General features: G+C 38.3%; 1 protein-coding gene across 1 annotated transcript in view; it reads left to right on the forward strand.

Annotated features, from left to right (window-relative positions):
- GABBR2 (gamma-aminobutyric acid type B receptor subunit 2) overlaps positions 1-15,775 on the forward strand; it is a 446,541-nt gene that overhangs the window by 312,657 nt on the left and 118,109 nt on the right. The window contains exon 13 of the mRNA XM_079301095.1: positions 5,985-6,107. Within this exon, the coding sequence (XP_079157221.1) occupies positions 5,985-6,107 (123 nt within the window). The remainder of the gene's footprint in view (positions 1-5,984; positions 6,108-15,775) is intronic.

Raw genomic sequence — 15,775 nt, forward strand, 5'->3', positions numbered from 1 at the left:
CCCACTTGTGCTGATGCACTTAATGTAGGGGAGCAAGCCAAAGGTGAGAGCCATACTGAGAGAAATGAGAGTTCAGTTTATGCAATGGAGAGACTATTCTGAAGGCAAGCTCATGAGTGGTTTTATGGTCCCTTTTGCAAGCTCACGGACCTTACAGGTTTTTTTCCCCTGCAAACTCTATTTTCTTTCTTTTCCCTCCAGTTCAGAGAGAGGACACCAGTCAGCAGGATTTCTGTATGGATCAGGGAGAAGAATATTTGGTTTCAGATTTCTGAGGATTTTTATAATGGATGTCAGTGATATTCATTTAAATTAATAAGGTCTAGGAGGCTTCACAGAGGGATCCTTTAAAAAGAGTTTCTCTCTACAGATTCCATCCCAGGAGTCTGGGGAAGAAACAACTGAAAAAAAAAAAAAAAAAAAAAAAAAAAGGTTAATTAATAACGTTAAGTGTTTATCCAACTAGTGCCAGAAGGCAAGGGACTACTCTGCCAGCTAGACTAGACAGGGTTGATCTGCATAAGAGAAACCAGAATTGCCTTCTTAAATAAAAATAATCCTGGATCTTAAATGAAAAAGAAAAAAATATATATTTTATCAAAACCTATGAATAAATGCAAAAGTACTCCTAGTCTTTCTGTTTCTATGAATTCAGTTAAAAACCCAACAAACAAACAAACCACAAAGATTTAGCTAATACAGCTTTAAATTTAAAGACATTTTATTCTGACAAAGGGAGGTGACCTGGTAACAAGGAAACAAACGCTGAAGAAAAGACAGGAGTAAATTAAGTCTTCATTTGTGATGGAAAGTTGTTTGTGGAAATCAGAGTACAAAACTAATGTTACATTCTGGAGAAAAGGGTAAGTCTTCATATGTAAGACTCTTTCTTCATGATTTAGAATGGAGCTCAGCTTTAGGGTCTATGACATAAACATTTTCGGAGCTGGTTTCTAGTAAGATAAGAAGTAACAGAAAGTTTTCCTTAGCCATAGCTATAAAAAACAAATCTCATGTTTAATTACTCTTCATTGCCAAATTGTCAGGTGATCCCACAAACTAGTAGATGATAGGGTCCTCCAGAAAACAAATTTTAAAAAGCCCAACAAAAGGTGTGTGCAATAATAACCAATTGGACAGTTGAAGTTATCATGGCAGGTGATACAGCCTGTGATAGTTCTAGAAAATCCTCAAGAATTTCCATGAGCAGAAACTTTATCACAGAGTTTTAGACAGGCTTTTTAACTCCTGTGATCAGACAGCAAGGCCTGTGGAGAGTAAGGACTTTGATCTCTCTTCATGGTCACGAGTTTCCAGAACAATTTTGATTTGCTCATACAGCCATGTTGCTCAGAAGAAAATGGCCTACCAGCTTTTGTTCTGAGTGAATTTGTTTTGAGGACAGACTGCTTCTTATCCAGATATATAGTCCAGACTGGTGGCAATGGCATTTATAACAGTGTTCAGATCTGCCAGGATGAGACAGATTCACCTATCCAATCACAGATGGTAGAAAATATGACTCACAGATGCTGCTGTGTGAGAGCTTGGCTTCAGCGAGGATTCGGGAGCACTTGCAAAAATGGATTTTATTAGCTACCATGTATTTTTCCAAAGGCTGTTTTACTGTTTGCTAGAAGGAAAATGAAAAAGGAAAAAATGAGAACCTTTCTCATAAAGAAAAATTATGGTTTTGGTAGTGAGGAAACTCAGTAGCTCATGACTTTCTTTTGCCAGACAGAGAATTTGTCGGATTTGCAAGATCTGAGTCAAGACTCCTTTAGTGCATCTGGTGTTTCCCAAGGAGTGAATGTACTGAACTTAAGGAGTTCTAGTGGGTGGGAGTGATGGCTGGGGAGAGGGAAAGCTGAGCTTCCTGCAGGTGGAAGGGGAGAGCAGCAAGCCTCTTAGAAATGCTGTTAGTTAGTGGCATTTCTCAGGGCAAATCTCTTTTAGGACAAGCTGCTAATGACTGGCAGAAGTGAAAAATAATTGAACAGTGTTTTGTTCTGAAAGCAAACATTCTAGGGGAGAGTTCTGCATCACAGCTAGATTCCAACAGTGGTTTTGCTGAGGACAGTCCAGCGCTGGGGTGGGCGTGGGTGGCAGCCCCAGCTGCCCTGCATTCAGTCCTCTCACCCTGCAGCAGCAGCACTTCCACTGTGTTTGACAGAGCTCATCATGGTAGTGTAGGTCACTTAGGTTATCTTATGGGCTTTCTTTTGCTTGCCTTCCTCCTGGCTGTCTGGCAGAAGCAAGGGATGAATAATACCTGCTGCCAGTGACAGCTGCTGTTATACAACTCCCCTTCTGTCCAGAAAAGGGCAGAGTAATGCAGGAAAAAATATTCCAAGAGGTATCCAAGTAAGAGCTCCACTGTTGCTGTATCTCTACTTCAATTTTTTCTAATAACTACCTGTCCAAAAAAGGGTTACCAAACTTACAAGTGAGCTAAAATACTGCTCTGCAAGGACAGATACAAATGAAAGATGTATTAGAGCAAGGAGAAGTGTTATGATCATATTGCTAATGTGATATGAATAGGACATTATTTATTTTGATTCTGTGAGTGGATTATCAGTATTACTGCTTTTGATAATATCCTTTCACACGTTTGCTTCTGGCATTGCTGTACCCACCTGATTAATATTACCAAGGGTTGGTTAATCTGAATCCAATGCAACTTTACTTTGAATATGAAGATAGTCCATAGAAATATGGAAGACATTGGGCTGCTCGCCTACCCTTGCTAAAATGTACACTATTTTAATTAGAAAGATAAAATATTTTGGATTTTTTTCAAGGAACCTTTTTGGCTTAGGAGACCAGAGAGAGATATTTCTGTCTTTCTGAAAGATGCTTTCACATTGCTTTTAATTTGTCAAATGCATATTTTTAGCTGAAGCTAATTGTCTTCACCTCCTCATGGGGGGTGGGGAATGAGGAAGGGATGTTCATATTTCAGAACACTAATTTTTCTGACCCTAAATCTTACCCAGGATAGGTGGGATGAATTGTGTTTTTAATGCTTTTGTCCTTGTCCACTGGCTACTGAGAAAGGCTAAACACATAATAGTTCAGCAGCCAACTTAGGTAAAATAAGCTACATCAGTTAAAAAGGAAGACTGAAGACCAACTAAAATATGCCAATAAATTCCCTAGCCATTTAAGAGGGAATAAAATAAATTTGAGTTAATATGTCAACATTTCAAGCATTTCTAAATCCAAATTCTCTATGGACTTCATTCCCCATTTTTTCCTCTCCTCTCCTCTCCTCTCCTCTCCTCTCCTCTCCTCTCCTCTCCTCTCCTCTCCTCTCCTCTCCTCTCCTCTCCTCTCCTCTCCTCTCCTCTCCTCTCCTTCCTCTCCTCTCTCTCTCCTCTCCTCCTCCTCTCCTCTCCTCCCTCTCCTCTCTCTCCTTCCTCTCCTCTCCTCCTCCTCTCCTCTCCTCTCCTCTCCTCCTCCATCTTCCTCCTCTCCTCCTCTCCTCCTCTCCTACCTCTCCTCTTCCCATCTCCTCTCCCTCTCCTCTCCTCTCCTCCCTCCCTCCCTCTCCTCCTCCCTCGCCTCTCCCTCTCCCTCCTCTCCCTCTCCTTCTCCTCTCCTCTCCTCCTCCTCTCCTCTCCTCTCCTCATCCTCTCCTCTCCTCTCCTCCTCCCCTCCCTCTCCTTCTCCTCTCCTCTCCTCTCCTCTCCTCTCCTCTCCTCTCCTCTCCTCCTCCTCCTCCTCCTCTCCTCCTACTCCTCTCCTCTACCCTTCTCCTCTCCTCATCCTCTCCTCTCCTCTCCTCGCCTTCTCCTCTCCTCTTCCTCTCTCTCCTCTCTCCTCTCCTTCTCTCCTCTCCTCTCCTCTCCTCTCTCCTCTCCTCTCCTCTCCTCTCCTCTCCTCTCCTCTCCTCTCCTCTCCCTCATCCTCCTCCTCCTTCCTCTCCTCTCCTCTCCTCTCCTCTCCTCTCTCTCCTCTCCTCCCCTCCCCTCCCCTCTCCCCTCCCCTCCCCTCACCTCCCCTCCCCTCCCCTCCCCTCCCCTCCCCTCCCCTCCCCTCCCCTCCCCTCCCCTCCCCTCCCTCCCCTCCCCTCCCTCCCCTCCCCTCCCATACTAGGAGTAGTACTAGGCATGTTTCACCCAATGCCTGTTTGCAGGCATTAGAAGAGAGATTTAAAAACCCATGGACAGTATAAACAAAGGCTAACCTGCTCCTTTTCAGTTTAGATTGCCACTTGATAAGCAGCTAAAAGGTCAGATATAGTTCTGTTTTCCCAAAGAAGACAAGGGACCACGCTGTATCTGAGAATCTTTGCTTAGTACCTGCTTTCATTTTAGCTTAATGAAGAAACATTTCAACAGCCTTCCTCCCCTGCAGAGCACACCAAGACACCTTTTCCTTGCAAAGTTTTCCTTGCCCAATCATCCAGCAGCAAGGCATGAAAGCTGCCCCCCTCCCCCTTCACTGCCCTCTCCAGACACACCTGTGCTGTCTCTCCTGAGGTGGGTGTACCACTTCATTGCTGCTGGAAAGCATCACATTCCAGTCCTTTATGGCAATGGTAGCCCCTGGATTCACATAACTTAGGAAATTAAAATAATCTATCGAGTCCTTTAGCTCATTCTGATTTCCAGCCTTTATTTTATTCTTAGTTTATTCCAAATTATCTATACAATAAACCAGCAGATTAGCAAAAAGTGGTTCACAATGTTGCCAAAACATCTTTCAAAATACAAAATGTATCACACCAAAATGTATCACACTTTCTAAATTTCTTCTTCCATTATTTCAAATTTTTTGTCATTTTTATCATTTTCTTCAGCTTGATAAGAATGTAATGCAAATACAATTTATTCTCCACAGGAATACTAACCTTGCCCCTATTAAGATTAGCAGACACTTCTGGCTTTTTAATGCATTTTCAAAATCCTAATAATTTCATCAAATTGAACTTAAATAATCACAACTTTATTAAGCTCCTCAGACTTAATATTTTTTAATATTTCATTCGGATTAAGTCAACTGTTTCCCAGAATGAAAACTTGGGGGAAAAAATGTCCATGGATTTGTCCATGTTAAAGCAATTTGGCAATAACTTTTGACTATTGGATGAATATTCTTAGTAATAAAGGTAGATAGTAGTTAAGAAACCATGACCATACACTCAAGAGCACTGAAATAAAATTAATTTAAGCCCGATTTTCCAACATGCTTACAACTTTGCAACTGAAATAATGTAATTGAAGTGTATTTTTTCTGCGTTGCTATGTGTACAATAGTAGAAATGTCATAGGGATTGCATGCAGTTATAAAAGACACTAATACATGGTTTAGATTGTTATTTTTATCAACAACTCTTGTTTTTTTTTTTTTGAACCTAAACCCCAAGCAAAATTAAAAGCATGTTTTACACTGGATGTGCATTTAGGCCTCTGACCATTGTAATACAGGAAAAATACATCATTCCTTCCTGCTCCCTGGGTAACAGGGGCAAATATTAAACACATAGACACAGAAAACCTCCAAAATTAACTTTTGATGGCTTCTGTGTTTTCCACATCCAAGAAGGTTGTGAAAGAGTGAGCACTAAATCTTAGTGAAAACTACCTCGATGCCTGCTACTCTGAGACTGATGAACAGTTTCTACATTTACATGCATAAACACAGCAGTGGCTCCCTAGAATATATTTTTCTCATTTTCCAGAAGTTAATATTAAACCCAGGCTTCAATATAAATGTTTAAGAGTCCTCCCAAAGTCTTTTTAGAAGGTGGAAAGTACTTCAGATACTTCTAACAACCATGAAATGAACTAAAATAATTTGCCTTGCTTTCATCTTTCTATATTTCTTTTCTTTGTTCATTGTTAAAAACCTTTGTTATTAGCAACCTGTGTTTTTCTCCCTATATAGGAATAAAGCTGTACAGGGTCTATCTGTGGCTCATGGGAATCTCCCTGATTCTTTTTTCCTTTTTTTTTTTTTTTTTTCTGTCTCTCCAGATCATTAAAGACCAGAAACTACTGGGGATAGTTGGAGGGATGCTACTGATTGATCTTTGCATCCTGATTTGCTGGCAGGTTGTGGATCCTTTGAGGAGGACAGTGGAAAAGTATAACATGGAGGTATGTCCTCAAGCCCAAGTAATACTTATGGTTGCATATCAGTATCTACAGCTTTAAGATTAAGCTAAAGATGCATTAGGTGAAATGAAAGCAAGTCATGTATTTTGGGGGAGGAAGGGTTCTGGTTTTTAAAACCAAATAGAGAAGAAACAACTGCAACCAAAACAAATTGTGTATGTAGAGGTACCACATTTCTGTCGCTTGTGAGACATTTTATTTGCAAGGGCTGTAAACACAGGAGAGTCCTCTGCTAAGACTCTCTATTAGAGTTTGTTGCAATAAATAATAGATTATCAGAACCCATTAGTGGATTTCAGTAAGAGCTCATTCAAGATAAGTGCAGGAGAGGTCACTGCTTAGACTGCATTCTTTGTGGAGATGGTCAGGAATTATGTTACTTGCTGCTATATTTATTTGCAGTAATTTTATGTGTGTGCACCCATCCTGACTGTTCCTCTTTTAATGGTATTCCCAGAAAGGTCACATGAGCAATTATGATAGACAGGAGGTAATAGCTTAATGCCAGGTGTATGCACTCTCCAACACTCTGGTTGGTTGCTAGAAGTGAAGCTGAATTAGAACTTTCTGGATAAACTGACAGCAAGAAACATGGCAGCAACAATCCATACCTAGGAAAAAAAACATCTATCTGCATATAGATTTTGCATTGTTTGAGAGTTTATTGCCTCCAACATGGAAACTGGTGATATCTGAAAACTAGATTATACGAGGACAATCTAGAAGTGTTAGTCTCTTCTCCAGTTCTTGGCAATCTGTAAGAACAGTAATTTTCTCTTCTGATGTTAACATTTGCAAGAAAATATATACCATTTTTACTTTGATCTTACTTTGCAGTGTAGTTCTGGAATTTTATTAGGAAAAGATTTTACTTTTTTGGTAGAATTTGTATAAGATACCTTAGAACAATGCCTCTTAAACTACAAGTGATTTCTTTGAAGAAATCATTTTAGAGTCTAAAAGATTTGTCTCAGTCATTCCCTAGAGATTAAAAAACTTCCCAGCTAATATAGTTGTCAATAAAAAATAGAAAATGCAACTGAAATTTGTCTTTTGGAGAAACTTCTGGTCTGTGTCTGTATAGCTTGAAGCCATAGCAGCTTGTTGAGAGCCTTGTTTACTTCATTTTGCTCCAATTGTATTGTAAGTGATATTTCAGTTGTCAGTATTGCTAACATTTTGTCTGCCCATCTAAACCCAAACATGTTATGACAAATAGTCACAAATTCAAATTAAAATAATCTCAGAGAGAGGAATTTTACTTTTTACTTTAGTTTAAACTAAAGACCTGATACTTAGTTTTACTAGATTCACTTGAGTATAATGTCCATAGACAGCAGCAGTAACTGCGAAGTTAAACCATAGATACCATATATTTGAAAAATAATATTTATTGTGGTTTTGAATGATTGCAATTTCCATCTGAACTTTTTTGTGTATATTCTTTGATCTTCTAATGTATAACACTAAAACCTTGGTGTTTTTTCTACATTTGGGGCTTCCCAGACCATGGGGCTGCACACCAGTTGCCTGAACTTTGCATAAGAACTGAAATTCTCCTGGAACTATACAGCCCATGCAAAGTGACATTCACCAAATGCACACATGAAAACGTTTGATATTTTGGTCCCTTTGACTTGAACTTACTGTTAGAGCTCTTAGCTATTACTGTAAGTTGCACAGAACATTTTTAAGCTAATGGATTTGGGGTGGGAAGGAAATAAAAGTATCATGCTAACAAATATATTCATTAAACTATGTGCGTAAAATATGTTACTATAAAAGCAGTGAGGTGAATTGCAATTTGCTTTCCTGAAACACACCTCTTCAGATCTCTAAAACTCCTGTGTAAATATAAATGACAATTGTCTTTGCTGCTATTATTATTATTGTTGTTGTTGCTATTATTATGTTATTTTTTAATTTTCAGGTTTTTAAAGTGTAATGGTGAATTCTTTAGTTTAGTTTGATTGAGCACATATTATATTTTCTGTATTTAAAAAATACTTGCTACATTGTAAATACTACTGGTGGCAAATTTCTGTTTTATTTCAGGAATATTTTGTAGTGGATATTTCTTGCCCCACTTGATTCTGTGAAATAATTTTAAAGGGATTATTTCTGTCAGTTAATGCTAATCCAAGTGATAAAGATTAAACTAAATGTAGGCTCCAAATTCATGAATGCAATCAGTCGTTCTAGCTAATGAACAATTTGAGTTTAGGAATACTCATCAGGTTCCTATGTGATAGTTCTGCATTTGGTTTGTATCAGGTGGCCCTCTGTCAGTTGTGGCTTCATAAACACATCAATCAAAGGAACCAAGATAAGAAGGGTAATACTGGGTAATGTCCTGTGCTGTTCACTATTATTCACAAAATACTTCATTTTAATGAAAGAACAGCAATAAATTATCAAGAAGTCTTTAAAAGAGTTCTTAAACCCATAACTTAAAAATCCAGGTTTCTTTTCTAGAGCTGTTTGCAAAGTCCATGCAGTCCATGCTTTATAAGCTAAGGATAAGCAGTCTAAATTTAAAAACAAAAAGGGAAATTGAAGGCATTTCTTGAGACTCTGTGGTCATTGCAGAAGGCAGAAATTGTATGGAATGTTGGATGTGTCAGTTTTCAGACCAATTTCTGGCATCCTCACCCTACAGGTATGGTTTCTTTAGGAAAAGCACGTCTGTGGCTGCCATAAGACACCATGTTAAAAGTTTTAATGATGGAACCACAAAGCATCCAGACCCTCCAGTCATCAGTAGGGGAAGTAGTTTATGGTTTATGGACAATAAAACTGCTGGATAAAAGCAAAGATGTTAAAGACCAAGGCAGGGACGATGTTAAAACTTCCCTAACTCCACGTTGATTTGCAGAACTGTAACAGTGTCCTTCTGTACATTTCCTAAGAGTGTTGTAGGCTTGAGTGCCATATAATGTAAAAGCATTTGGTGACACAAAAGGCTTTTCAACTTCAAGTAACAGGGTAAAAAAACCCAAACTGAATTAATCCATAATGTTACTTCTATTCAGCTGTGTTCCAAGTTGCACTGTCTGTAACATTTCTCCTTTTGGTAATTTTTCAGACCACTGGAGAGACCTCTCACTTTCTTTCTCACTAAGTTCTTCCTAGGCTGAACTAGGAATTTGCTTTTTTTCATCATGATTCACCTTTTTTTGTCATAATCAGAATGCTGTGTGGTTATGCTCAGATCTGAGCTAGGCTCCTGCCAGACTGTTTCTCCCAGTCTTGTGAACTGCAGTGCATCCTTCCTTCACTGTCTCACTGGCTGGGCTCTTGGGCTCTACTGCCCATGAGGAATTATGGTGCTTCTGTGGATGCAGCTGTAGAAGACTTTTGCAAGGCTCCACTGTTTTTTGCTTTTTTACTTGCTTTCTTAAGCAGGCAATGATTATGTGCTAGGATGCTCTGTGTGACTTTTTTTTCCTACTACCTAACAAACTTTGTGTTTCAGTCAAATCTGACAAATTTGAGCAGATACATCTCTTAAGGACATAGGACCACAACAGATTTGCTGGAAACAGCCAGCTGTGTGGAGGAGAGGTTCTGGCAGTGTCTCCTCTAAGTGAAGGGTCACAGAGTGAGTTTATCCCTTTATCTAAATACAGATATTTTAAATTACCTGCTACAGGGTAACTTCACTCTTAGCCGAAGAGAATCCAGCCACAAAAATGTTTAGGAAACCAGCTCACTCTAATTTCAGTTGCTCAGCTAAGTTGGAATGAAACCACAGTCTGAAACAGCAAAATCCTTCAGAAAGTGGAGTCTGTGCAATAGCCATATCATGATTCAATTATGTACTTAGTACAGTTGAAAGGGTCCATGTGTACACATGCACTCACACTCACCTCTTGCTCATAATTAGCTCAGCAAGTCAGAGCATGGCACTAGTAATGCCAAGGCCATGTGTTCAGTCCTGCATGGACCATTCACTTAAGAGCTGGACTCGGTGGGCCTTGTGGGGACCTTCCAACTCAGAATATTCTGTGATTCTGTGGTGTAGTAACTCTTTTTCTCTAGAGTTCAGCTTGAAAGCCTCTGACTGGCTTATCTTCTCCCAACATAAATATCTATGAAACAGATTGGATCTTTGTAGCCTTGGAAAGTAGACAGTGATAGTGTTTAATAAATAATTACTTTTAGGGGAAATGGACTACCTCTTATAACTCCCATGGTAAAAAAATCTTGCATTAATGTTAGATTCAATGAAAGTAGTACCTTGCATACTGGATGCCAATATTTCTTGTTAAATTTTAAAACATTTATCCAGGGCAGCAGCCTTTGCATTCGTTGATGTCTTAGTGACAGTTAAGTAGTTATTTCTGTGATGTTTCCTCTTATGCATTCTAATGATAGCATTATCAAGATTTAAAAATAAACTTCATTCTGATATCTTGAATACAAGTATTTAAGGTTTCAGCCTAATTTTTCCTGGGATGGTAATAAATGTGAAATAGAGGAAAAAATCTGAACAAAATGCCATTTTAGAAGACACAGAAGAGAAAAAGACATCAATGAGCATGTCCTATTTGGGCTTCTAACACTGACATAAACATAAAATGCAGAAAGATATATATATATATATATATATATGAGAATGTTGGAATAACAAAAATACCAATATGCAAGAAACATTAGTAAGCCATACCAGTGTCAGAGTAGTGCAGTGTTAAAGTCAATTCATACTACCAAATTAATAATTTCAGTGAGTGAGACAGAATTTCTATGTATTTCGAGTGTATAACAATGCTGCCAGACACATATTACTACACAAGCCCAAAGGTCAGCTTTGATTGATCTGTTGAGGGACTCATAAACATTGCAAAACCAAAAAAATGGTTATTTAAACTGGACAAATGTGCTGCTCAGCCTAACTCATTTGTAATTCAACAGATTAGAGAACCCACAGACAGAGAATTAACCCTTGATTTCATTCTGAATGGCACACAGAATCTTTTCCAAAGTCTTTCTATGTGGAAGAGTTTTCCATAGCTACAAATAAATCATTCTTAGTTTTGGTAGATTTGAAGAAGCAGCAGCCAAAAAAGTTCTGTAGAGTGGTACTCAGCTTCAGAAAGCAGAAGAACATTTAGTTGAGGAAGCTTCTTAAACAGAGGCTAAAGAGAAAACTGCAGAGAGTTAAATCTTTGCAGGTGGTTTAGGTAGTATTAAAAACTTCATATGTGAGACACAGTAAATTCCTGCCACACATCAAGTAACACTTGAAAAAGAAAAGACTCAGCATGACAAAACAGCAGGAAGACATCCTTCAAAGAAATAAAATTATATCCAGACAGGGAAAATACACAGGATCATAAGGTCTGGTAAGTTAAATGTAGAAGACAATAAAGCAGTCTAAAAAAGCATCTTACAATGAATGAAAAAGAATAATAAATCTTTCTGTAAATACCAGTAGCAGCAAGATTTCCATGGAATCTTGGGAATAATATTTAAGCAGAATAGAAGATCATTACTTGCAGAAAATAAGGCTATGTAGAATGATTAAATGACTGCTTTGCTGCTTTGTTCAGCAAAATTCTTAGTTGAAGGATTTGTGGAGATTGCTGTGCTAGAACCCTTTTGATGAACTCACTGAGGAGTGACTGGAGTTGCTGGTAGAAATAGGGAAACTGATCAGAAATAAATCAATGGGAAAAGATTCTATTCTCCCAGGTTTTCTATAGCAATTCAAAATAATAATTGTCAAACTACTGATAGATTACAGTATGTAATCATTAGTTCAGAACTGCTTTGATATCTGAGCAAAATGTTGCAAATATCTTGCCATGTTTTCAAGACAAAGTAGAAACCTTAAACTTGTAAGTTCATGTAGTAGGCCAACTTATAAAAATTATAATCAGAAGTAGGATTAGAAATTGATATGCTACACTGAGGAGGAGTTGACATCACACTTGTGAAGGAACAAGTCATTAAAACTTAGTGAAGTCCTTTGAAGAAGGCAGCAGACATGAATAGAAGCTGACACAGCCAGCTAGGTCTCAAAAAAAGGACTCATCAATTTCTTTCATCAAAGGCTCTCACAGAAAGGAAATAGACATGGAATAAGAGGGAGGCCGTCAAACGGGTATGAAGTCCTTTAGAATAAGGAAACAGAACTCAGAAATAAATAAAAATTAATTTTCAAGTAAGGAGGCATGTAGCCAGTAGAGTCCTTCAGGCAAGTCCCAGTCTTTGTTCTGGTACCTGTATTATTCAGTAGAAGAGGTTATATCAAATTATTTCAGAAAATATAAAAGAGGGCTGACTGTGAAGAATTCGGGAGAGACATTGCAAAGCTTAACATAAAGTGAAATGCTCTTTCCTTATAGCAGCTGCAGCAGTAAAAATAAATGTTGTTTTGTTTGTGATGTAAACTCTTTCTGTTAGAGAGGAAGATGGAATTATAGATTTAAGTTCAGCTAGAGGAAACCCATAAATAGATTAAATAAATTGAGTACATCTCACATCTTTCTGAATAGAACAGAGGAGTCTGGCTTTAAAACAATTATAACTGCCTAAAGTTTTTATTTAAATAGCTAACCCAGACCAAAATCAGCTGCTTTGATACAGACCTCTGAGCACCCAGATATGTTGAGTATATCCTCAGTGTATGGATATAAGTACAACAGGACTGGAGGAATAAATATTGTTCCTGGGTGTCTGATTGTTTTTTCTGTGGGACTTCTCCTAGAACCTGAAGAAATCAATACCACTGAGCTTTCATTTGGGCTGTACATTAATTTAGCTATGCATAGATACATGTTTAAAAGTTACTCCCAATAGTAATGCAAGGTCAATGGTAAGTGAGAGTTGTGCAAAAATAACTGAGATGGGATGTAAAGAATACTCAGGAAGGAGTGCATATTTTATGTATGAAAGTCCAATGTGAGCACGAAGCTATACCCTGATGGACTAGTTAACTAAGAGCTGTGGTCATCAAATACAACACATTTTTTTAGGACAGACGTTTGTCTTTTAAAATTGCATTGTCCCTACATTTTTTAAAATGAAATTTATGTGAAAATTTGGCTTCAAAGGCACAGATGTAGATATTTTTCTTTAACATCCATTTTCATAACAACACTGCTATTGAAGGGACTGAAAAATACTTTGGTCCAAAATTATTCACAGAGGAGTGTGGGATGGGCTGGGATGGGGTGGGGTGTTAGTATTCACATGATAACATGGGAGTTATATAGGTATGGAGTTGGTAAAGATGTCTGTTTCAAATTCAAGAGCTCAAGCAGATTTTTTGTAAATTCTATGATGTTTTGAAAAAATTGGATCACGTTATTTTCTCTTTCTGCATATGTATATATGCATGAAGAGATGTGTTTATAGGGTTTTGTTTACATTGTGCTGTTCAGTCAGCTAACAGCTGGATTAGAGAGAACTTTGTCAAATGTGCAATGTGAAATGAAGAATTTAATTGGCTGAAGTAGTTCCTGGGGGTGTTCAGCCTAATGCAGGTCAGAGCTTGTTAGTCAATTTGTTCTCTAAATATCGTTATGCCCATCTGTTTCCCCTACTATTTTTTAAATAAATTTAATTTCTTTCCTTCCAATTTGAAATATTACAGACTGTGGGAGCCAAATGTCTCCTGAAATTTGTAGCCTGCTTTCAAACCCTGCCATTGTAGCTCCCAGCAGGCGGCCCACAGGGGTAGCTGAAACTGAGAACTCTTACTTGCATCTGCTGGGACACTCTGGTGGCTGGCAGATGCTCCAGAGAGAAGGAAAATGAATGGCCATTAAAGTCATCTGTAAACCTTTCACCAGTCCAGAGGATCTAGCACAGGTCCAAGGAAAGAGTAAATACTAAAGAGTAAATGCTGGTTTACTTCTCTCTTTCATTTGACATCAGTTTCCAAGGAAACAGAACAAAACGTGAGAGCTGGGAGCCAGCAGCTGAGATTGACTCAGCTGGTGGCTAGTCCTGCTTCTGTTCCCATGGAAACCTGTATCAAATTGGCAAAAATAAGGAAATAGGGCAGGGTCAGTTCCAAAATGGTAGGATGAATGGCTGCTGCTAAACAACAGCTACTTAACAAGAGGAGCCTTGCTGATACTTATTCCTCTTCAATAAGCAATTCCAGTTTTAGTTTTACCTGCCAAAAAAACAGAAACCTCAGAAATGTAGGAATCACTATCATTGGCCAGACTTGTTTAAAACAATGACTGGCCCAAATACTTTCAGAGGTGGACACCAGAAATGTGTAGTGCACATCTGAAAATTCATCTGTCACACTTGAAAATTTCAGCAGTGATTCACAATGAAATGAGCAATTGTGTATAGTGCATAACTCTTATATTCACACTAATTGAACACTTTTGTTACTCCTATAAATGTCAGGTGGGTTTGACTCTTGCAAACTTTGCACAAATCAGTGTCATTGCTAACTAGACATAGTATGAAGAACTTCCTGTCTCAGTTTTGAAAATACTGCTTTTCAGTCTCATTGAACATATATTACTTTTCTTTTAGAGGAAGAGAATTGAGTCTTCCACATCTCCTTTGGCAGTACCAAGCATTACTATTCATCTCTGTGTTTACAACCTTATTTTCCTCTTTTTTCTTTAGTAGACAGTCCCAATCTTATTAAGCTTTTTTTCATGTGACATAGAAACTCTAAAGCTTCCTTTTTAGTTAGGATGACTAATATTGCATATTTTAGAAGATCTGTGTAATGTGTTTTATCTATTATTCATCCTCTTCCATATATTTAGTGTATTATTTTTCACTGTTGCACACCATTGAACAAAATTTTGGACTTCACTGTCAAAGCTATTCCCAGATCATTTCCATGAACTAATTATAACTTGGAGAAAATGTATAAGTAGTTCCACTGTTTTTATAGGGGCATTGCAGTTACTGAAATCAAATTCCACTTGTCATCATATGCCCCACTTTGTTACTCTCCTCACACTTTTTAAGACTCAACCTCAGTGTTTTCGTCTGGGTATTTTCATGCTTGTGCTGTTGGGCAACACTGACTTCAGTATGGAATTATGATTCCTAGAGTGGAAGTATTATTCTGGAATATGGAAGCATGTTAGTGGAGGACTTTTGTTATATAATTATTGTTACTTGTGCTACTGTTACGTAGTCACACTTCACACTTTGCAGTAGCTGCTCCAGTTCTCAGGGCTCTGCTGCCAGAGGTACCCAACAGGACCCATCCCTTCAACTGCATCTGGAAATCCAGACTATTGTTCCCCCCTTGGGATTTTAAGGCATAGTCCTCAGTGAATTAGTCTGTTGGAGGAAAGGAAATCAGATGTCAAATATCTAACTCCAAGTCAATACATACACACAGACCTAAGCAGCCATTTACCACTAATGACAGCAGCACTGCTGAGGTTGCTGTGTGAGACCACCAGTGAATGATTCACCACCTAACCATCATTAAAAGCAGCAGACACATCTTCTGTCTGGGATACCTGGCTGCTTCACACAGAAGGCACTGAGCAGTTTTGTTCATTCACTGAGGAGGCTCAGTATATGACAGACCTAGTGGCACTTCTTCCCTTTAAACTTCAAATATATAGGGTGCAATCATTCAGATTTATTTCTCTGAAAACTGAAGCCAGAGTCAAACTTTACACTGATTTTATGCTCCTTTATAAGAC

This window comes from Erithacus rubecula (assembly GCF_903797595.1).
Source record: "Erithacus rubecula genome assembly, chromosome: 3".
NCBI classification, from domain to species: domain Eukaryota; kingdom Metazoa; phylum Chordata; class Aves; order Passeriformes; family Muscicapidae; genus Erithacus; species Erithacus rubecula.